This window comes from Moschus berezovskii, chromosome 2 (genome assembly GCF_049115385.1).
Source record: "Moschus berezovskii isolate FMDL1 chromosome 2, NW_MosBer_1.0, whole genome shotgun sequence".
NCBI classification, from domain to species: domain Eukaryota; kingdom Metazoa; phylum Chordata; class Mammalia; order Artiodactyla; family Moschidae; genus Moschus; species Moschus berezovskii.
The window spans coordinates 32,262,162-32,286,470 of NC_142461.1; the positions used below are offsets into that span (position 1 = coordinate 32,262,162).

The window sequence follows — 24,309 nt, forward strand, 5'->3', positions numbered from 1 at the left end:
GTGGGACAGTCTACGTTGTAAACGGAGTGAAAAAAGCCAGGGACAGAAATGTGTGGAGTATGGCATTGAGTATAAAGGGGAAAGGCTATGGGTGCCTATACTTACACATTTACATAGCATTAAGTGTATATGTGTGTGTGTGTGTTTAATATCTGGAAAATAGTAAAAAATTCAGTCGCAGCCAACTCTTTGAGACCCCATGGACTGTAGCCCCCCCAGGTCCCCCGTGCATGGGATTTCCCGGCAAGAATCCTGGAGTGGGTTGCCATTTCTTCCTCCAGGGGATCTTCCTGACTCAGGAATCCAACCTGCCCCTCCAGCCTCTCCTGCACTGGCAGACGGATTCTTTACCACTGAGCCACTGGGGAAGTCAAAAAGCTGACAGAGGTTGCCTTTTTTTGAGAAAATTATTCAAGGTGTGGGAGACTTGAAAACAATTTTTTAAAATTCGTTGTGAACGTAGTACTTAAAAAGCTCACTTCTATAATGCATGAATCCATTTTTGCTAACTTTCACCCTGTGTAGCGCTGACACGCTAAAAATACGCCCTAACCTCTGCTTTGAAGGCAAGGGGTGGGGGTGGGAAGGAGGACCTTTTATTTCCTCGGGGAGCGAAGCCAATAAAACGTATGAATAGATCCAGCCCAACCTCGTGCTCTGTGACTCGGGGGCGGGCTCCTCCTCCCCCCGGCCCCATGCCCAGCTGCGCCCTCGGATTCTGCCATCTGGCGGCTGGAGTCCCGGCTTCCTCCTTAGAGGGCAGCAGCGGAGCGTCTCGGGGACGCATGCGCCCCAATTTGCGCCCGGGGAATTAAAGAGCGAGAAGAAAAGCCCCGACGAAACCCGCGCCCCAAACAAAACCCAAGTGGAGGGAAGCGCGCGGCTCCGCAGCTCCGGGGCAGCGGAGGCGCCGCCCGCCTCGCCCGCGTCCGCGGCCGCGGCGGGATGCGCACGGGCCGGCCCGCGACGCCCCGGCCGCCGCTGTCCCCGCACCTGGACGCCGGTCGGGTGGCCGCGCCCCAGCCGCGCTCGCTCGCCGCCGCGGCTCCCCCCGAGTGGCCCGGCGCCGGCGGGGCACCTCGCTCTCCATGGGGCTGAGGGACTGGCTGAGGACCGCGTGCTGCTGCTGCCCCTGCAAGTGCCTGGAGGAGCCCGCCGTGCCGGAGAAGGAGCCTCTGGTCAGGTGGGTGCGCGCGCCCCGGCCGTAATCTGGGGCTCCCTGGCCGCCGCCGGGCACCACGGACTCGGGGTACCCGTGTGCTCCTCTGAGCTGAGGAGGTGCGCTTGTTTTAAGCTCACATGGAGGCACAGACTAAGCCCCTTGGTTCCATAAAGAAGATCCTGCTCCTTGGGAGTTGTTCCTTGGGTTAAGTTTTTGCCAGAATGCACAAATCCTTGGAGGCGCCTGAGACCCAAGAAGATGCGTGTGGGAAACGGCAGGAACTCGGGTGCAGTTTCCCGGGCAGAGAACTATCGGAGAGAAGTTTGCACAGGGGTCCTATTAAATACAACTGTGATTGTCTGTTTCCTAGGCATATTTCAGTGAAATGGGCGACTGTGAATTTCTTTCACCCAGGAAACAGTTGGATACGTTATCATTCAATTTTATTAGGAAGAGAAGACATTTACAGAGACGGAGAGCAAGGAAATATTTTTCACATTAAAAAAAAGTACATATTTTTCTCAAGGGACACTGGAACGTTGATTCATGACAGATTAAGCTATTAAGTGTGAGGAAATTAGGACACGACTGAAGTGACTTAGCAGCAGCAGCAGCAGCAGCAATGTGCTAAGTGCCTTTGTGAAGGGACCATACAACACGGCTTTGTTCAGGGCTGTGATTGTAAGCAATTATTTTATATCTTGACTCTGATGAAATTAAGGTTTCCTTTCGGCATGACTTGGGGGCAGGTAGGGTACAAACGAAATATTTAAAGTGAAGTTAGGAAATAGTAGATGAGGCAAAATTCCAGGGTTGCCTAGGCGAAAACATGGAAGCCAGTGTTTCTTATGAAATATGCAACTAACATGATAAAGCTTTCCCAACTTTTTAAAAACACAATTTACTTTTCTTACTTTATCTTTTTATCTTTTTTCCTACTTTTATCTTTACCTTTTCTTACTCTATCAAGTCCAAACACTCCCCTTGACTTTTGAGGCCTTATATAACCCCTTCCCTCCTATCCACTCCTGTTTTCTGGTATATTACACACTGCGCACTCTGATTTAATCAGACAGGCATCCTTACTGCTCTAGGAACAATCTAAGCTGCTTATTCCCTCCAAGCTTGTTTCAAGTGGTGACCTTTATTCTTCCTGCCCCTTCTTAAATGCTAGTTTTCAAGTCCCCCTCAAACAGTCTTCTTTGATTTTTTCATCCTTATTCATTTTTCTCTCTTGTGACATAGGGTTTAGAACTTGCTCTGCTCATCATGGTTTAGGGAGCATGTATATAGGTAAACATGTATGTCCTGTTTGTTTTCTGTGTATAATATACACACCATGCACAGTGTGTTTGTTTGCTCCTGCAATGGTGTTCCCACTTTGATTATTAGATTGTTGTGGGCAGGGAGAAACCCAGTAATCTACCCCTAGTCTTAAAATAGTGGATAGCAATCTGGAATTTCAGGCTTGGATTATATCAATTTGTCAATATTCATAGTAACATGAAATAACAGCCTTCAGCTTGGTCTCACTCTCAGAGCCTTGGGTCTTTCCAATATTCTTTGGGAACTGCTATTTAAGTTAGTGGTTTTGGTTGTTTTAAAAAATCTCAACCCTCTCCTGCCTTGGTTTACCTTGTAAGTCAGCGAATTTGCAAGTGATTTTAAGACTTTAGAGTCAGTTGGGACAGAATAGCATAGTGCTCGAGAGCCAGATTGCCTGGGGTTAAATTCGAGCCTGGGTGACCTGGCACAAGTTATGAAACTTTTTTTGTGCTTTAATTTCCTCATCTGTAAAATGGGAATGATAATAGTATGTACCTCAGAGGGTTGCAGTGTATAGATACCTCCTGCATGTTGTTTCCTGCCCAAGTTATTCAGTTCAGTTCAGTCGCTCAGTCGTGTCCGACTCTTTGCGACCCCGTGAATCACAGCACGCCAGGCCTCCCTGTCCATCACCAACTCCCAGAGCTCACTCAAACTCATGTCCATCGAGTCGGTGATGCCATCCAGCCATCTCATTCTCTGTCATACTCTTCTCCTCCCGCCCCCAATCCCTCCCAGCATCAGAGTCTTTTCCAGTGAGTCAACTCGTCGCATGAGGTGGCCAAAATATTGCAGTTTCAGCTTTAGCATCAGTCCTTCCAATGAACACCCTGGATTGATCTCCTTTAGAATGGACTGGTTGGATCTCCTTGCAGTCCAAGGGACTCTCAAGAGTCTTCTTCAGCACCACAGTTTAAAAGCATCAATTCTTCGGTGATCAGCTTTCTTCACAGTCCAACTCTCACATCCATACATGACCACGGGAAAAACCATAGCCTTGACTAGATGGACCTTTGTTGGCAAAGTAATGTCTCTGCTTTTTAATATACTATCAAGGTTGGTCATAACTTTCCTTCCAAGGAGTAAGCGTCTTTTAATTTCATGGCTGCAATCAGCATCTGCAGTGATTTTGGAGCCCAAGAAAATAAAGTCTGACACTGTTTCCACTGTTTTTCCATCTATTTCCCATGAAGTGATGGGACCAGATGCCATGATCTTCGTTTTCTGAATGTTGAGCTTCAAGCCAAATTTTTCACTTTTCATCAAGAGGCCTTTGAGTTCCTCTTCACTTTCTGCCATAAGGGTGGTGTCATCTGCCCAAGTCATTAGAAGGTCTAGATTGAAATCTTTTTTAAATGTGAAATTCAGTGCTTTTTAATACATTCACAGAGCTGTGCAGTCATCAACACTCAACTCCAGACATTTTTCATCACTCCACAAAGAAGCACTATACTCACTGGCAGTCACTTGCTGCCCTCCCCTCCCTGCCCACTCCCTGCCATCCCCCAGGCCCACAGTCAACCACTAATCTACGTTTTGTCTTTAGAGATTTACTTATTCTGGACATTTTGTATAAACGGAATCCTTCAATATGTGGCCTTTTGCATCTGACTTCTTTTACTTGGCATAATGTTTTCAAGTTTCATCTATGTTGTAGTTTTATCAGCACTTAACTCTTTTTATCGTTGGGTAATATTCCAGTGTATAGATGTTTTACATTTTATTTATCAATTGATAGATATTTGGGTGATTTCCACTTTTTGGCTTTTAAAATAATGCTTCTGTGAACATTAGTATACAAATTTTTGTGTGGGCATATGTTTTTGATTCTCTTGTGTATATACCTAGAAGTGGAATTGCTAGGTCAGTTCTACATTTAACTTTCTGAGTTGCTGCCAGGCTGTTTTCCAAAGTGACTGGTTTGAAAGCTTGACGTGATGAAGTCATATGGCCAGATGGTCTTAATATTTTATTAAGAACTTCATTCTTCATGTCATTTTTTTCATTTATAAAAAAAGACTTTATACAGACACTGCCTGCCCTCAACTGATCCTTTATTCCATCACGAAACAATGATTATCAAGCTTTATTTCATACCCCAAGGCAATAGTGCTGGAAGAGATATGATCGGAAGGAAGACATTTGTTATTTGTATGTGTGGTTGTGGTCGCCTGCAGTCCTTTTCCAAGACAGACCAGGGTTTCTCATTAGTTCAGCCAAACTAGTTTTTAATCTCAGTTCCTATGCCAGTCTGACATTGCCGCTTGCGGTTTTTTAAAAATATTATTTATTTCTTTGGCTGCATTGAGTCTTAGTCGTGGCACACAGACTTGGGAGCTGTGGCAGCGCATGGGTTTTGCTGCCCTGCGCCATGTGGAATTCCAGTTCCCTGACCAGGAACCCAACTGGTGTCTCCCACCTTACAAGGCAGATTTTTAACCACTGGACCACCAGGAAAGTCCCTGTGTTTTTGATCTTGCTTTGTTTGCTTTTTCGGGAATTTTGTACCTAAAGGGAATGGCTGTCAGTTGTCTGGCTTGCATCTGTACTTTTCTCTGTCTGATGAGTTCTTTCTTTGTCCTTTCTCTTGCAGTATGCTGGGGCCTCCCCTGACTGTAAATTCATCCCCATGTTGCTGTTTTCTTTAGCTGGCATCCTCTGCTTTCACTTGTGTCGGACGCAGATGTCTTTAAAGTGCAGTCAGTTGTACCCCCACCTCCTTCTTCACCTCCCACTCATCGTGAGATCTGGTTCCTTCCCCTGCATGATTACATGAAAACTCTGCTCTTGAAAGTTACAAGAGAAAGAAATCTGCTGTTCTTCTCTCGGTGTACATGGAGTGCCCCTGTGCTGACCATCCGGGCCTGATCTCCTGTTTCCTCGTTCTCTGGCCTCTGATTTCGCATTCTCTCATCTTTGCCTGTGATCCATCTAATCATGCTGGTTTCCCTTCTGGTGTTGCTGTCAATGGCATAATTGTTAGCTAGACATCTTTTTGTTTGCTCTACTGCTGAAGATTCTACTTGGTTTTTAAGGTCCATTTCAGCTGTCGCCTATATGATGAAGTCTTAGAAAGTCTCCCCAGATGGTTACGGTGTCTCTTTTTTGTGTTTTTACCCCTCAAGTCCCTTACTGCACTCTCCCTGGTATTATTTCACTTGTAAGTTGGGGGCTGTGACCCCTGTCAGACTATAGATTCTAATCTAGATTGGGGGGGGTGAATGAATCTTACTACTTGAGCATCCCCTGTTGTCTCCAGCACAGTCCTCCACGTGGAGTCAGAACTGAATAAATACTTTTTGATTAATAAAAATTATAATAGCTGTTAATTTATGAATTTCTTCCTATGTGTAAATTTTTAAAAATATATTTGGAACAAAATGCTATAAAGAATAACAGAACATATACCCACATACCAGCACCCACCTTAAAAAAAAATTAACAGTAGAATGGAACGCCACTGTGTATCCAGCCATGATTGCATTGTCCTTGCCCTGTGTAAGTAACCTCTACACTGAGTCTGTGTTTAGCATTCTTAAGCTTATATAAATGGCGCATACTATATTGTGCTATTGTATAAGGTTTTCTACAGGCATTCTGTCATTTGTCGCTATGGGAAAGATTAAAAGCCATGCATTCTGTCATTGTCACTGTGGGAAAGATTGAAGGCAAAAGGAGAAAGGGGTGGCAAAAGATGAGATGGTTAGACAGCATCACTGACTCAGTGGACATTAATTTGAGCAGACTCCAGTTTTTTTCCAGTAGTCATCCGTGGATGTGAGAGTTGGACCATAAAGAAGGCTGAACACTGAAGAATTGTTGCTTTTGAACTGTGGTACTGGAGAAGACTCTTTGAGAGTCCCTTGAACAGCAGAGGAGATCAAACAGTCAATCCTAAAGATTGAAATCAACCCTGAATATTCATTGGAAGTCCTGATGCTGGAAGGGAAGCTCTAGTACTTTGGCCACCTGGTGTGGAGAGCTGACTCATTGGAAAAGACCCTGATGCTGGGAAAGATTGAGGACAGGAGGAGAAGGGGGCGACAGGGTGGGATGGTTGGATGGCATCACTGACTCAACAGACTTGAGTTTGAGCAAACTCTGGGAGATAGTGGACAGGGAAGCCTGGTATGCTGCAGTTAATTAGTTAATGAGGTCCCAAAGATGCTGTGATTCATGGGGTCGCAAAGAGTCAGACACGACTGAGCGACTGAACTGAACTGAAAGAGTCAGACACAAATGACTTAGCCACTGAACAGCCATAGTGACCAGATAAAATAGGTGTTATTTATTCCCCATTTTATAGGTAAGGAACTCAGGGCTTAGAGTGTTTAAATAATTAGTTCACAGTCACAATTGTTAAGTTGGAGAGTCAGAATTTGAATTCATGTCTGACTTCAGAGTTTATTCCCTTCATTGCAGAAAATTCAGAAAGCTCCCAAGCGGTTTCCAAATTTAACTGATAGTGTTTATGTCCTAGACACTGGTAGGTGTCACTAGCTTTAGCTCCTGCCCATTGTGACTCTTTTCTCCTCTTCGCCTTTCTTCTATGTCCTTCCTTAGTTTAATTCTTCTACCTGGATGCAGGGGCCACCTGACCTTGAGAGCCAAGCCCAGGGGGAGTTAAGGAGCCTGAGTCCTTCTCCCAACCATTAATTGTCTGTGGGACTTTGGGGAAGTCTTGTGACTTCCTTGGACCTTAGTTTCTTCTTCTGTCCAGGGAAGGCATCTGACTTTAAGGTGCAGCCTTGAAGAGCTGTTCCAGGCTTGATGCAGACTGTCTTCTTTCTGTGGTCTTATGTCCGCTGAAATTCTGTTTGACATGGAATACAGGGGCAGCAAGACTGTGTGTAGTCCTGGGAAGGAGCCTGAAGGCCTACGATGTGCGAATCATGACTGTGATCCAGCTGCCAAGGTTGGCTTCACCAGCAAATATGTGAGTAGGCATTTCTAACACCAGGAAGCTTAGAACAAGTCTAGGCTTGGAGAAATGATCCAGAGCCTGATGTGGGCTTGACACCAGGCCTCTGTCTGAAAAAAGCCAAAGGTTTCATTCAGTCTGTTTCCTCACCTTCATCCCAGGTTTAGGAATGAATCATGTAATGTTCATCTTGTCCATCATCTGTGTAAAGTTAAAGTTCTGAAAGTCATTCTTCTCTGAGCTATTTTTCTCAAGTAGAGTAAGTAATGATCACAATGGCAACAAAATATTCATATGCGCTGAGGACAGGACAGTGATGCAAATGGATCATTTTGGAATGGCTGGATCATTGTTTATTTGTCTGTAAAATAGCGCATGACGTTTTGACCCAAGATTTCATGTTGCTAACTAAAAGAAACCGGTGGGGTAGCTGTTGTTAGGTTCCAGGACTGCTGCGACAATTTGCCACAAATTTGATAGCTGTATATTAAGGCATATATGTAGAGTCTAGCAAAATGGAACAGATGAATCTATTTGCAGAGCAGGGATAGAGACGTCGACACAGTAAGCAGATGTGTGGACACGGTGGGAGAAGGGAAAGGTGGCATGATCTGGGAGATTGGGGTTGACATACAGACACTGCCCTGTGTAAAGTAGATAGCAGGTGGGAACTGCTGTATAGCACAGGGAGCTCAGCTTGTTGCTCTGTGATGACCTAGGGGGTGAGATGGGGAAAGCATGGGAGGGAGGTCCAAGAGGGAGGGGTTATATGTATACTTATAGCTGACGGCAGATGGTGACCTCAGCCATGAAATTAAAAGATGCTTGCTCCTTGGAAGCTATGACTAACCTCGACAGCATATCAAAAAGCAGAGACCTTATTTTGCCGACAAAGACCCGTCTAGTCAAAGCTATGGTTTTTCCATTGGTCATGTATGCATGTGAGAGTTGGACTATGAACAAAGCTGAGCACCAAAGAATCGATGCTTTTTAACGATGGTGTTAGAGAAGACTCTTGAGAGTCCCTTGGAGTGCAAGGAGATCAAACCAGTCAATCCTAAAGGAAATTAGTCCTGAATAGTCATTGGGAAAGGTTGGGGGTGGGAGGAGAAGGGGACGACCGAGAATGAGATGGCTGGATGGCATCACCGACTCTGTGGACATAAGTTTGAGTGAACTCTGGGAGTTGGTGATGGACAGGGAGGCCTGGCGTGCTGTGATTCATGGGGTTGCGGAGAGTCGGACACGACTGAGCGACTGAACTGAACTGACTGAACTGAGTCATTGGAAGGACTGATGCTGAGGCTGAAACTCCAATACTTTGGCCATCTGATGCGAAGAACTGACTCATTGGAAAAGACCCTCATGCTGGGAAAGATTGAAGGGAGGAGGAGAACGTGTTGAAAGAGGATGAGATGGTTAGATGGCATCACTGACTGGATGGCCATGAGTTTGAGCAAGCTCTGGGAGATAGTGAAGGACAGGGAAGTCTGGCGTGCTGCAGCCCATGGGGTTGTGAAGAGTCCGACACAACTGAGCAACTGAACAAAAATAGTACATATTTGTTCTGCACCAATAATAGGCCCTGCACTCTGTTCTTTGGTGTCCTTTTTTTTTTAGAAAATAATTTTGCTGAGACTGTGTATATCTAAAAACCCCTGTATTGTACTGTAAAGGAGTTAAGAGTTTGCTGTATTGCCTCTCATTATTTTTTTCTTAACTTTTAAAATCTTGTATTTGTATATCAAAGACTGAAAACATACAAGCACATGTACAGTGTAAAACACAACTACAGGGACTTCCTTGGTGATCGAGTGGTTAAGACTTTGCCTTCCAATGCTGGGGATGCAGGTTCAATCCCTAGTTGGGGAGCTAAGATCCCACGTGCCTGGTGACCAAAAAAAAAACAAAACCATAAAAAAGAAGCAATATTGAAACAAATTCAGTAACGACTTTTAAAATGGTCCACATTAAAAAAAAAAACAAAACTTTTTTTATAAAAGAACAACTATGAGATGGATACTCCTATAACCACTGCCCAAGGCAAGAGATAGCTGTGGGCAACCCCACACCCCCCCACCCCTGATTATATCTAGACTTTTGTGATAGTCATTTCCTTGCTTTTCTTGATAGCTTTTCTGCCTATGTATACACCTTAAAAATGGACTTTAGTTTTGCCTGCTTTTAAACTTTACATACGTAGGATCAAACTGTGTGTGTTCTCGACTTTGTGAGCTCGGCCCAAGCTGGGGCATGCAGTCGGTGGTTCTCACTGCTTTATGGTGTATTCCCACTGATTCACCCATTCTTCTGTTAGTGGATTTTCTGATGTGTTCCCTTTGGTTCACCCATTCTTCTGTTGGTGGACTTTAGGGTGGTTTCCAGTTTGGGGCTATTACGCACAGTATAGATTTTAAAGTCAGCACAAAAGGGCAAACTGTTCATTTTTCAGCCACATTGGCCTCCTCCTGGGTCCTCAGATACACTCTTAGCGCCCTCCCTGCCTAGCATGTTCTTTCTTCACTTAGCCGGGAAACTCCCTCCCTCGATTCAGCTCTCTGCTTAAAGTTATTTTATCAGAAAGATCTTCCCTGACCACCCTCTTTCAAAATGTACTTTTCACTCTCACTCTGACACTTATTCCTTCAGAGGCGGATCACCACCAGACACGAATATATATGCTTACTGTCTGCTTCCTCTGGAAGACTCTGAGCCCCACCTTCATGAATTTAAACAGCTCAAAGATGTTAAGAGCTTGTGTGTGAGTCCGGAGAGTGGGATTCCAGCCTCGTTTCTGCCATTCAGAGCCCTGTGACGTTGGGAAGTCACAATTTATTCATTCAACAAATTGAGCATCCATTAAGTGTTAGGTCCTGTTCCAAGCACTCTATAGATATCATTGAGCAAAAGAGATACGGATCCTGTCCTCAGGGGGCTTTTATTATGGTTTTAGGGGAGCACAATGAACAGTAAACATAGTATTGATAAATAAATCAGAAGGTAAACAAACACAGTCATCCCTAGGTATCTTCCCTGGTGGCTCAGACAGTAAAGCATCTGTCTACAATGCGGGAGACCCGGGTTTGATCCCTGGGTTGGGAAGATCCCCTGGAGAAGGAAATGGCAACCCACTCCAGTATTCAACCCACTCCAGTATTCATGCCTGGAAAATCCCATGGACCGAGGAGCCTGGTGGGCTACAGTCCACGGGGTCGCAAAGAGTCGGACACGGCTGAGTGACTTCACTGACTGAGTGACTAGGTATCTGCAGGGAGTTGATTCCAGAAACCACCATCTCCTCTGCACCTCCCCCAGCCCAGGGGTGTGGACCCCATGAATACTGATGTAGAGTCGGGGCAGGAGAGCATGCATGCAATTTTAAACAGATTGGTCAGAGTAAGCCTCATTGAAGAGGGGGTATTTAAGCAGTGATATGAAGGAGGGGAGGGAGCAAGGCATTCGGATATGGGGGTGGCGTGGGGAGGGAGCACTGTTAAAGGTAGAAGAATCAGCCAGTGCAAGGGCCTGGAGATGGCAGCGTGAATGGTGGGTGCAGGGAACAGCAAAGAGACCAGAGTGGCTGGCATGTTATGTGGGGATTATAGACCACAGTGTGACCTGGGCTTATAGTCTATGTCAGATGGGAGCCACTGGAGGGTTGTGAGGGAGGGGTGTCAGGAATTGATTGACATATGGAAAAGATCACTTTAATTGTGTTAAGAAGATAATTGGTAGAGGCAGTGGTTGAAAAACGTGAAAGTGAAAGAAAGTGTTAGTTGCTCAGTTGTGTCCAACGGACTCTTTGTGACCCCATGGACTGTAGCCCTCCAGGCTCCTCTGTCCATGGGATTTCCCAGGCAAGAATACCAGAGTGGGTAGCCATTCCCTTCTCCATGGGATCTTCCAGACCTGGAAAAAGGTAAATCAGTGAAAAAAAAATTGCAGGAATTCTTTTGTAAGACAGAGGTTTTTTGACCTGGGGAGTGGTAGTGGTATAGGTGGGCATTTGTTTAATTTTCTGTTGGATTAGATGTTGGGGTGAGAGAACCAAGGATGACTTGAAGGGTTTTGGCCTGAGGAAGGATAGTTTTCCCATCTTCTAGAGACTGTTGGTGGGGAGGTTTGGAGGGAAGGTCAGGGGCTTGGTGCAGCATGTTGAACTTGAGCTGTGGACCAGGCATCCTCATGGAGAAGGGAAGAAGGCAGGCTGTGCAGGAGTCTGGGACTTGAGAGCGTGGTCTCAGCTGGGGATTCAGTTACAGGTTTGAGAATCTTCCTCAATAAGATGGCATTTAAAGCCGTGAGACCAGGAGTTAGTGTAAACAAGGCAGAGACTAAGGGCTGAGTCTAATCTTCCCGAGCCCCAGTGTTTCCTCATCTGGGAGACAGAAAAATCATGCTTCCCCTGCCTACTTCACAGATTTCTTGTCAGAACCATCTTCAAGACTTTAAAACATTTAAAGCAGTGAATAAAACCCGTGATGACATGAGGCTCTGTTTCAGCCTTGGGATGGGAAGGCATGAAGGGTAAGAGCATGTCAGGGAGCAAGTGGGGTCCAGAAAAGCACCCGGAGTTTTTCTTCTTACATATTGAGAAGGTAGATACCTCTGCTGTTGAAGGATGTCATGAGACCAGGCTTTTAAACACTGAGAAAATCGCCAGAATCCATGGGATGATGTTTAGACTTGGGGTTCAATCATTGGATTAACACTGGTGTTTCTAAGCCTGGAGTCTCCCTTAGTCCTATTGGTATTGGAAGAGAAGAATCCCGAGAGGTTTGTCCTCACTCCCTAGATAGGGTTGGGGGTGGAAGCTGAGACTTTGCTCATCTTACCTTCTGGGAGAAAAAGCAGCCTTTGCTTCGCTTCGTGTGTAACTTCAGAGTCACCTCTCAGATGCCCGAAGTTCATAAGATATTTATCATCAGCAGATGGCGGCCAGGGGTGAAACGGCCCCTCTCACTTTCCTCAGAACCTTCAGAGATCATTTTACAGGGGAGGGAGGGAGGAAGAGCGAAGCTCCGGGTCAGTGCCCTCTTCTCCCTGCTTTCTGTCCTCCTGGGCTCTGTCCCAGACCCCAGGGCCTTTGCACGGAGTTCTCTTTACACAAAGGTTCCACAGTGCTTTACAGGCTTGAGTGCACAGAGGTTCCCAAGCTGCTGCTTTAGTTGTTAACTTTAGGTTTTTCTTCACTCTGGACTCTCCACGCTAAGGGTTCGAAGTTTTAAAGCAAAGTGGATGCTGCCTTGCCTGGGTGGTGGAGCAGGACGAAAGGAATGGGGGGCAGGGACCTTGGGAACCAGGCTGGTCTGACAGGTTCTTGTTCACTTTTACCTTGATTGGTGTTTTGGTGAAATTATTAACTTAATGATTTATTTAGTGGTGCGCCCCACCTCTCTAGGCCTTCAAAGAAACCAGGTTTGTAACTTGAATAGATAAGAAGGTGGTGGGAGCGAGGTCCAGGTGAGGGAGGCAGCCAAGCCGAGTAGGGGTCTGCTCTGCAGAGGAGGACGGCCGCGCAGATCCCGAGCTTGAGGGCATCACTCGGATGAGAGTCATTGCTCACCCTGGGGCAGAAGCCCTTGGTTCTCTCCCCTGTTTTATGTTGTCCCCTGGGGAGAGGATCAGTGACTAGGCAGGCAGAGTCTGAGACTCACGGGTTGTCAGGGGAGCACTGCTCCTAATTAGGGGATGCTGGGGAGGCACTGCCTGTCTGGGGACATCCAAACAAGCCAGTGTTGACCTTCCTACAGAGCTGCCTTCAGGATTTTAGGTTAAGGATGGGTGGTACTGTTAGATATTGGCTGGAGTCATGTGTGTGTGTGTGTGTGTGTGTGTATGCGTGCATGCTTGTGGTGTGGGGAGAAGAGAGAGAAGACAGAGAGATATTGATTAACTGATTGACTGTGAGAGGGTAGGACTGACTGGCCAAGGGGCTTCCCTGGTGGCTCAGTGGTAAACAATCCACCTGCCAATACAGGAGACGCAGATTTGATCCCTGGTTGGGAAGATTCCCTGGAGAATAAAATGGCAGCCTGCTCCAGTATTCTTGTCTGGGAAATCCCATGGACAGAGGAGTCTGACAGGCTACAGTCCATGGGGTTGCAAAGAGACGAACGTGACTTAGCTACTAAACAATGAGCAACTGGCCAAGAAGGCATCTGTCATAATCTTCTCAAAACAAGCCAAGAAATTGTGGCTTGTGAAGCCAAAAGTGGCTAGATCATTCAAGGTCAGATGCTGTTTATCACCTTCCCAGGTGGCACAGTGGTAAAGAATCTGCCTGCCAGAGCAGACACAAGAGACTCAGGTTCGATCCCTGGATCAGGAAGATCCCCTGGAGAAGGGAATGGCAACCCACTGCAGTATTCTTGTCTGGAAAATTCCATTTGACAGAGGAGCCCTGTGGGCTAGAGTCCATGGGGTCACAGAGAGTTGGATACAACTGAGCGATTGAGCACACACCCATTCAAGTGGATACTGGCTAATATCTAAACCTCCTGCATTAGCGAACTTGTAATGAGTTGTGTCTGGGATTTTCTTTAGTACTTTGGGGTCACAGCTCTGTAACTTTTAAAAGTACTTATAAAGCAGCCTCTCTGTGCCCGCCCCCACCAGGTGATGTGGGTTGTGGAGAAATACTGGGTACGTCCCGGTGACTCAGATGCTGAAGAGTCTGCCTGCAGTGTGGGAGACCCAGGTTTGATCTCTGGGTTGGGAAGATCCCCTGGAGAAGGAAATGGCAACCTGCTCCAGTATTCTTGCCTGGGAAATCCCAAGGACAGAGGAGCCTGGAGGGCTACAGTCCATAGTTCGAAAAGAGTTGGACACGGCCCAGCAACAAACACTTTCACTTTTCATCCCTACCTGAAAGGAGTGGAGCCTATCAACTTGTTGAGACAAACAAATGAAACAGATTTGGGGAAAAATGAAAGACTGAGTTTCTGGAATGTAACTCAGGTTTAGGATCTGCGAGGGATGTGTACTGTCCTGGTGAAGACTGTGCCCCCGGGGTTTGGATGCCTTGAGGAGAAGTCCCAGGGGAATTTGCTTCCCAGGGACATCGGGAACCACTTCACACCTGGAGTCAGTGTCTGAGCTGCTGTGTTTGAGGACCCATCCCATCACGGCACTCGGACGTGCTCTATGAACTCTGACTGTGGCTGCTTAGAGATGCCGCATGAGGGACCTTATGCTGGAGGGTGGGGACTATCCTGTCCTGGGAGAAGTCAAACAACTGTGGAGTCTCGTCCCCATCTGCCTAGTGGGATAGCGTCACTGTCACCTGCCCCCCTGAGACCTCAGATGGTTGTACAGAGGGAGGGATAGAGTGTGGAGGGCCTGGGGTAAAGTGCTGTGTGGTTTATCACTGGCCGCACAATTGTCTGGGCATAAAGACGTTGGAGTTCATGCTCGTCACGCTCTGCCACTGTCCAGTGTCGCCTGCTCTGGAGAATTCCTTTTTGACCGGCGTTCTCACTCCCTGGGCTCTCCTGCTCTCTGTAGTCTCCTTTTCCATTCCCCTGAGGTCCTTCTTCACTCCCTCCCTTTCCTTCCTCCTCGTTCCCAGATGCTTCCTCTGGTCCCCTGGCTTCTGCGGTGATGGAGATGCATGAGCGTTCCTCCCACATCTAGGTCTCCTGAGCTGTCCTTGGTCCTAAGCCCAGATCCTGAGTGTTCTCTGCGTGTCCTGCAGGTGTGCAGGTCAGCCGTGGCTCCTCCATAAAGGCATCACCCTCACGCGGTCAGCACTGACTCCCCTCCTCCCACCTCTGTGTCACCCATCTGGGGTCAATAGGGCAGCCATGACTGAGTCTCTGATGCTGCAGGAACCCATGCTTGCTGTTCCCACCTCTATTTCTCAAGCCCTTGCCCTCCTTCACTCGTGCCCTGACCAGTATTTCAAAATGTTTCGAATTAAACATGGACTTATTTAGCAATAGTTCAGTTCAGTTCAGTCGCTCAGTCGTGTCCGACTCTTTGCGACCCTATGAATCACAGCACGCCAGGCCTCCCTGTCCATCACCAACTCCCGGAGTTCACTCAAACTCATGTCCATCGAGTCGGTGATGCCATCCAGCCATCTCATTCTCTGTTGTCCCCTTCTCCTCCCGCCCCCAATCTTTCCCAGCATCAGAGTCTTTTCTAGTGTGTCAACTCGTCGCATGAGGTGGCCACAGTATTGGAGTTTCAGCTTTAGCATCAGTCCTTCCAATGAACAACCAGGATTGATATCCTTTAGGATGGACTGGTTGGATCTCCTTGCAGTCCAAGGGACTCTCAAGAGTCTTCTCCAACAACCAGAGTTCAAAAGCATCAATTCTTCGGCGATCAGCTTTCTTCACAGTCCAACTCTCACATCCATACAAGACCACAGGAAAAACCATAGCCTTGACTAGACGGACCTTTGTTGGCAAAGTAATGTCTCTGCTTTTTAACATTTAGCAATAGAATACCACCTTTCCTATGCCCCAAAGGAATCTTCTCTGTAACTCTCACGAATTACAGATTTGAACCAGCTGTTCTGGTTGTGGTTGGTTTGTGGGCATCTTCCTCTCTCTGCCGAGCAGCCCTGTCCATCTCCTGCCCCACTGCTCCCCCACTGTGGCCCCGAGGTCCCCGACACTAAGAACTCAAAGGCCACGGCAGGAAAGCCACACCTACCCTCTTGTGACCACTGATTGTGACAGCCTCCTAAGCCCTGTTCCTTCTTTATCGAGAGTTGTTGCCGTAAAACTCAGACCTGACAATGCTCATAATCGCTTCGATAACTTGTCACCGTTCCCAGAACAAAAGTTGAACTCCAGCAGACCCGAAATGTCCTTTTCTTCCCTTGTCCATTTCCCTCCTTGGGAGCCTGTGTGGGCAGCCCTATATGAACACTTGGAGTTCCCCCACCCTGCGGACACTTTCAGTTTCCATACGCTGCAGGTGGTGTTCCCTCTGTCAGGAACACCATTCCCTTTGCTTCTCTTCCTGGAGAAGCACTGTGTACTCCTCAGGTCTGGGTTAGTATTTACTCCCTGTAACCTTTCTTCAACTTGCTTCTCTTCACACAGAATGTGTCTCTTTCTCTGTTCCTACAACTTTCTGTTTGCACTTAAAAAGAAAATTCACTTGGCTCCTTGCATTGTAGTCACACCAGCAGCAGGGACCATGCCCTGTTTGTTTGTGAGTTCCTAGAGCACCCAGCCCAGTAGCAGCATACAGTTGGATCAATGAATGCATGCATGCATGAATGAGATAGACATGCTTGGTAAAGCTCGTCTGGGCACCAAGGCATCATTTGCCTCCCTGTTTGTTGGCTCGTCATTCTTAAAAGGTCTCTCTGTTCAGCTTTTGCAGGGTCAGCCAGCTAAGCCAAAACAGGGCATTTCTGACAACCTTGTGGCTGAGCTGTGTCTGACTCCCTGAAAGTTGCTCCTTCTCCATAGTTCTGATCACTGTCCAGTCTCAGCCCCTGCACTTCTGAACTGGAGAGACTTCAAGAGCACTTTTCAGCATCCATTCAGGTAGCTGGCCTACTGTAGACTTGGTTCCAAGCTCTCATCCCCTCTTTGTCCCAGTTTTCATGAGCAGGCCATGGTTGGCTTGGGGCCTGACCCAGACCTCATCACTCAAGTACTGGAGTCCATCCCTAGCTGGGAGGGTTCCTGTGCGGAACACCAGTTTGGAGACCCAAACTTTGCTTCCTGTTGCAACATCTCCTTAGTGCCAACTTCTGAATATTTCACGTTGGTTTAAACCTTAACATTACCTTCGGCCCAGTTGTCAGTTACTCTTATCCTTCCTTCCCAGATGCTGTCTGCTTTTCAGGTGCCCACTGTCTGGCCTCCTTTGCCATTCCCTCCCGTCAAACCTGCAGATGTGTTGGCCACCCTGTGGGGCATTGTAGTTCAGCCTCAGACGAGGGCATCACTCACTGTCCGGGTGAAAAGCCAGAGAGCTTCTACCTTCCCCTGCTCCTGGATTATGCAGGGTAATACCTATCCTGTCTCACCTGAGTTTCTTCAGTTCCATCTTAATGAATCCCTCAGGTCCACTCTTCACCCCTCTGAAGCATTCTCCATTCTGTAGCCAGAATGATCTTTTTTTAAAAAATTGTGGTAAAAGTCACATAATATAAAGCATACTATGTTAACCATGATCTTCCCTGGTAGCTCAGTTAAAGAATCCACCTGCAATGCAGGAGACCCCGGTTCGATTCCTGGGTCAGGAAGATCTGTGGGAGAAGGGATAGGCTACCCACCCCAGTATTCTTGGGCTTCCCTTGTGGCTCAGCTGGTAAAGAATCTGCCTGCAATGCAGGAGACCTGGGTTTGATCCCTGGTTTGGAAAGATCCCCTGGAGAAGAGACAGGCTACCCACTCCAGTGTTCTTGCCTGGAGAATTCCATGGGCTGTACAGTCCATGGGACTGCAATGAGTTGGACACAACCAAGCGACTTTCACTTTCATGTTTAACTATATCTGACTGTACAGTTCAGTGGCTCTACGTAATTCACATTGTTGTACAACTCTCACCATCATCCATCTCCTGGATTTTTCACCTTCCTAAACTGAAACTCTGTCCCTATTAAACACTAAGACCCCCTTCCCCCTCCCCACCTCCTTCCACTCCTGGCCCTTCTCATCTACCAATGACTTTCTTTTATTAAAAAAAAAAAAATTATTATTTGACTGGGCTGGGTCTATGTTGCAGCGTCTGAGATCTAGTTCCCTGACCAGGGATAGAACCTGGATCCGCTGAATTGAGAGCTGGGATTCTTAGACAGTGGGCCACCAGGAAAGTCCCCAGTGTACTTTCTGACTCTATGAATTTGAGTATTCTTTGTTGTTGTCATTGTTGAGTCGCTGAGTTGTGTCTGACTCTTTTCAACCCCATGGACTGCAGCATGCCAGTCTTCTCTGACCTCCACTGTCTCCCAGAGTTTGCTCAAATTCATGTCCATTGAGTTGGTGATGCTATCTAACCATCTCATCCTCTGCCACCCACTTTTCCTTTTGCCTTTGGTCTTTCCCAGCATCAGGGTCTTTTCCAATTAGTCAGCTCTCCACATCAAGTAGTCCAAATACTGGAGCTTCAGCTTCAGCATCAGTCCTTCCAGTGAATATTCAGGATTGGTTGGTTTCCTTTAGGATTGGCAGGTTTGATCTCCTTGTAGTCCAAGGGACTCTCAAGAGTCTTCTCCATCACCACAGTTCTTTTAAAAGCATTAATTCTTCGGCGCTCAGCTTTTTTTATGGTCCAACTTTCATATCCATACATGACTACTGGAAGGACCATAGCTTTGACTATACTGACCTTTGTTGGCAAAGTAACATCTCTGCTTTTTAATATATTGTCTAGGTTTGTCATAACTTTTCTTCCAAGGAGCAAGTGTCTTTTAATTTCATGGCTGCAGTTACCGTCCGCAGTGATTTTGGAGCCCAAGAAAAGAAAATCTGTCACTGTTTCCACTATATCCCCTATATTTGCCATGGAGTGATGGGATCAGATGCCACATTCTTAGTTTTTTTGTATAAATTAGTCAGAAAAATCTTTAAAAGTGTAATATTGTTCATGTCACATTACAGTCCTTCTTAAAGCCCTTCTGCATCTTACCTAGCTCCTAGGAATAAAGACCACATTTCTAAAGAATGTTAGAAAACACAGCCTACAGAGCCAAGAGTATCTGGCCCCAACTGTCTCCTCAGCTTCTCTTTCACTCACATGCCAACATCCCCCTTCTTTTCCTACCTTCACCCTGCTTCAGTCCACCCCAGGGCCTTTGAACATACCATTTCCTTTGTTTGGAACTCTGTTTCTTGTCTTTCAGCTTAAAACTCATTTAAATCCCTTTTTCACAACGCCTACCTATTGCCTACTCCCACTACCTCTCACAGCTCCCTGAATTCCCCCTTTGTAGCACTTAAAATGTTTTTAATTATATTGTCATGTGATCATTCATTACTCTCTGTCCCTCCCTAGACTCTAGGGTCCAAAGATAAGGACCACATCTTTGTTGCTCACAATTTTATAAGCCCTGTGAGGAACGTGGAGTCAGTGACTTGTACATATTATTAATGTCAGATGAAGGGGATGACCCCAGCATGACCCGACCTGACCAGTCCCACAGAAGTTAACCAGGTCGTTGTATAAGCATGTCCTGGGTATGACACTCTGCCACTCAGCTCCTCGTAAACATAGATACTGCCTCATAAAGGGTAAATCATGACACAAGTGTCAGCATGTGGCTCCTGAAATCCTTACTCAACGTCCGGTCCTGTTTATTGAAAGTATTCGGATGTGCATATTTATTACTTAATTTTCTTGTTGTAAGGAATTTGATAGATAATATCAATACAGACCGTTGTACTTTGAATTCACTCTATTTCCTTGAATTCAGAACCAGTAAAGATTTCATCTCTTCATGTTAGTTGTTTGCTTCTTTTAATCATATGAGAATTCTGTTCCTCATTGGAATTCCCTTTTTTTTTTTGTCTTAGCTGCCAGGGTACTCATGATAAATTTCATGTTTAATATGGTAAAATTACCTCTGTCAGTTATCCTATTTTAGCTGTCCTCTGTTGTTTTAAAAGTGATTTTTTTAATTGTTCTGTTGTGTTATGCTTCATTATTAAAAACAGCGTAGATTCTTTTGCTTGGAATATATATTTGTATGTTGTGTGTACATGCTAAGTCACTTTAGTCGTGTCTGACTCTTTGCGACCCTGTGGACTGCAGCCCACCAGGCTCCTCTGTCCATGGATTTTCAAGGCAAGAATACTGGAGTGGGTTGCCGTGCCCTCCTCTAGGGGATCTTCCTGACCCAGGGATCGAACCCCCATCTCTTAGTCTCCTACATTGGCAGGCGAGTTCTTTACCACTAGCTCCACTGTGCTCTAGAGCCCGTGCTCCACAACAAGTGAACCCTCCCACCACAACTATTACATGTTACTGAGAGGGTTAACTTCAGCTCAGTTCAGTCACTCAGTCGTGTCCGACTCCTTGCCATCCCATGGACTGCAGCACGCCAGGCTTCCCTGTCCATTACCAACTCCCGGAGCTTGCTCAAACTCATGTCCGTTGAGTCGGTGATGCCATCCAAACACCTCATCCTCTCTCGTCCCCTTCTCCTCTTGCCTTCAATTTTTCCCAGCATCATGGCCCTTTCCAATGAGTCAGTTCTCCACATCAGGCGGCCAAAGAATTGGAGCTTCAGCTTCAACATCAGTCCTTTCAATGAATATTCAGGACTGATTTCTTTTAGGATTGATCTTGCAGTCCAAGGGACTCTCAAGAGTCTTCTCCAACACCACAGTTCAAAAGCATCAATTCTTTGGTGCTCAGCTTTCTTTATGGTCCAACTCTCACATCTACTGGAGACTCTTTCATGACTACTGGAAAAACTATAGCTTTGATTAGACAGACCTTTGTTGGCAAAGTAATGTCTCTGCTTTTTAATATGCTGTCTAGGTTAGTTATAGCTTTTCTTCCAAGGAGCAAGCATTAAGGAGAGTTAACAGGCAGGGCAGGTTGATAAGAAGTCCAAGCCTAAGGCCCCTTTAAGGAAGATGTAAACATTCTTTCTTTTTCGCATTCTTTTGCCTTAGACAAGTAGGCCTCATAGGCAGCAGTATTTCTTGTTCAAGGACCTGCCTTTTTTTGAGCTTTGGATGTATGTTATGGGAGAACGTCTGGGTAAAAACTTCCACAGCCTTGAGCTCTGAGTTAACCTGTTACTTCTGGCTAATCTCATGCTGATGTCATCTAGGATGTATGTTATGGGAAAAAGTCTGCGCAAAATTCTCACAGCCTTGAGGTATTTTTTTTCTGTTCTCAGCAGCTAGCAGAAAAGTATATAAGGCCCCGCTAAAATAGTGAGGCGGGTACTCTTTCTACCCCCTTTCTGATGTCTGTGTCAGAAGCTTTCTTTGTCCTGTCACTTTAAATAAAATTTGCACACAAAGCTCTGAGTGATTGAGACCTGTCTTTGGTCCCAGAGTTAAATCTCCTTTGGAGACCATGAATCCGGTGGCACTGTTCACCAGTAAGCTATCATTACATTATGTAATATGTAATACATTTTAATTTACATGTTACTTACATGTAGTGAATATATATTTAGTTAATTACATTGGCTCTTTGTTGCTGCACAGCCTTTCTCTAGTTGTGGAGGTCAGGGACTGCTCTCCAGTTGTGGTATGTGGCTCCTCTTGTTGCAGAGCACGGGCTCCAGAGCACGGGCTCCATAGTTATGGCTCTTGGGCTTAGTTGCTTTGTGACGTGTGTATCCTCCTGGAGCAGAGATCAAACTCATGTCTCCTGCACTGACAGGGGCATTCTTTACCGCTGAGCCACCAGGGAAGCCTGATATGTGTGTTATATGTAATATGTATTACAAAGCCCTTATACCCCCTTTTTTAATCCTATAGTGGTAGCAATCCATATTCTTCGTTTGGAGCCACGCTGGCGAGGGATGATGAAAAGAATTTGTGGAGTATGCCTCACGACGTGTCCCACACAGAGGCAGATGACGACAGGATCCTGTACAACCTGATCGTCATTCGTAATCAGCAGGCCAAAGATTCAGAGGTAAGCAGCTTTCGAGATCTTGCTATGTGCAGATGGTTCAGTTCAGTTCAGTTCAGTCGCTCAGTCGTGTCCGACTCTCCGCGACCCCATGAATCACAGCACGCCAGGCCTCCCTGTCCATCACCAACTCCCGGAGTCCACTCAAACTCATGTCCACAGAGTCGGTGATGCCATCCAGCCATCTCATTCTCTGTCGTCCCCTTCTCCTCCCGCCCCCAACCTTTCCCAGCATCAGAGTCTTTTCCAGTGAGTCAACTCGTCGCATGAGGTGGCCAAAGTATTGGAGTTTCAGCTTTAGCATCAGTCCTTCCAATGAAGCCAGGATTGATCTCCTTTAGAATGGACTGGTTGGATCTCCTTGCAGTACAAGGGACTCTCAATGCACAGCAAAAGAGAGCAATGACAGAAGAACAGCCTTAACTAGAGAAAAGAGTGAAGCATGGCATGTGTGAAACGAAGGGCAGGTGTTTTAGCAGCATCTAGTCACGAATTATAGCTGGTCTTGGTATCCTGCTTAATACACAGATAAGACTGATTTCTAATTGTTGCTTTAATGACATAAATTACAACTGTATGGAAACAGCAAGGCAGTGCTGTTCAGATCATGAAGATACTTTATGGTCTTAAATAGCTTAACCAGTCCATGTCTAATCTTTCCAGTTGTTTAGCAAGCTGCTGTTCAACATTCAGACTGAAGGTTGGAGGGTACATCATCCCCAGTTTTGAATTCAGTTCAGTTCAGTTCAGTCGCTCAGTCGTGTCCGACTCTCTGCGACCCCGTGAATCACAGCACGCCAGGCCTCCCTGTCCATCGGAGCCTAAATTGTTTTTTTTTGTTTTATCTTCTTGAATTGTGCTTATTGATCAAATAGTGTATCTGGAGTATTTCAGATGGTTTGCATGATAAGGCTTGAAGCCACACTTAATGGACTTTTAATCAAGGTTATTGACATAGGAAAACCAGACTATTATGAGATGACCTCATAAATTAAGAGAAAACAGCAAAAGGGATCATATTTTATTTTCTCTTTTTTTCAAAAATAGTATTATATACTATAATAATACAATATAATGTTATATTATGGGTGTCTTTTTCCATGTAATACAGAAGTTTTCTAACTTCTGTATCAACTGCTAGTTCTGAGCAGATAGCTATATTAGATATGACTTTGTGTGTTCCTTTGTATCTTATAGTAATTGAGAAGAATAGGGACATTTAAAATGTCAGGCTCTTGCTTTGAAGTAAAGTACCAGAGAGTGTGTGTATGGGACTGTTATGGCAAGGGAGGTCTGTTTCTTACGTAGCTTTCTTTATATTTTTGATAATGAATTTTTTTTTTCCAAAACATGCTGTATGCAGGATATGATAATTTTCTTTTTATTGGCCACATGGCATGTGGGATCTCAGTTCCCCAGCCCAGAGATCAGTCACCTGTCCCCTGCAGTGGAAGTGAAGAGTTGTAATCACTGGACCGCCAGGGAAGTCCCAATAACTTTTAGAAGAGCCACGTGTCCCAGTCCTTTTGTTCTAGTGTGACCTGGGGTACCTTAGGGGGATCGAGGTGAACTTAGAAGTGAGGAGTCACAATTGCCTCTGGTTCTTAAGACCTGGGGGAAGGGTAGCTGGAAAGTCCCCCAGTGGCTTTCATGAGCATCCTTTCTTGGCTGTGGGGTCCTGCTAAGGATCACTTCTACAAAATATTGGTCACAGGGCTTAACTCAAAGACTAGGGGAAGGAAATGGCAACCCACTCTGGTATTTTTGCCTGGAAAATCCCATAGACAGAGGAACTGGTAGGCTACAGACCATGGGGTCACAAAAGAGTCGGACACGACTTAGCAACTAAACCACCACCACCAACATCCGACTGGTGGCTGTGCCCCTGCTCCCCCTGGCTCCCCTTATCCCCACTGCAATCCCCTCCTCCACTGGTAACGTTCAAAAGACATCATACCGGCTGCTGAGGCCAGGAACAGCCGTCCTGGCTGCCCCTCCTGAGCATATGGACAGGAATGCATGCATGACCTAGTTTTTCCTTTAATGGGAAGAGATAGTCCTTACCCTACTGTATTGGGCTGACCAGTTAGGGTTTCTGCTGGTGAGAATGGAACCAGTTCTTTTTTTTCCTTTTCTTTCCCCACTGTGCTCAAAGCTGTGACTGTAATAGGTAAATGAAACATATAGTACGCCTCTTCACCCCCCCCCCCCCGCTCCAGGGTCTCATGCCAACTGGGAAAGGGGCTTGAAAGGTGTTTGCACTGGGCCTGGCAGCTCTCTCAGAGGAGCTCCAGCTTCTCTGCCCTGTTTACCTTTGCTATTGAAG

At 46.1% G+C, this 24,309-nt stretch overlaps 1 protein-coding gene across 1 annotated transcript in view; it reads left to right on the plus strand.

Annotated features, from left to right (window-relative positions):
- The first annotated feature begins 944 nt into the window (after nt 1–944).
- MREG (melanoregulin) overlaps nt 945–24,309 on the plus strand; it is a 78,831-nt gene continuing 55,466 nt past the window's right edge. Inside the window, exons 1-2 of the mRNA XM_055398450.2 lie at nt 945–1,183; nt 21,827–21,986. Coding sequence (XP_055254425.1) covers nt 1,089–1,183; nt 21,827–21,986 — 255 coding nt within the window. The 5' untranslated portion in view covers nt 945–1,088. The remainder of the gene's footprint in view (nt 1,184–21,826; nt 21,987–24,309) is intronic.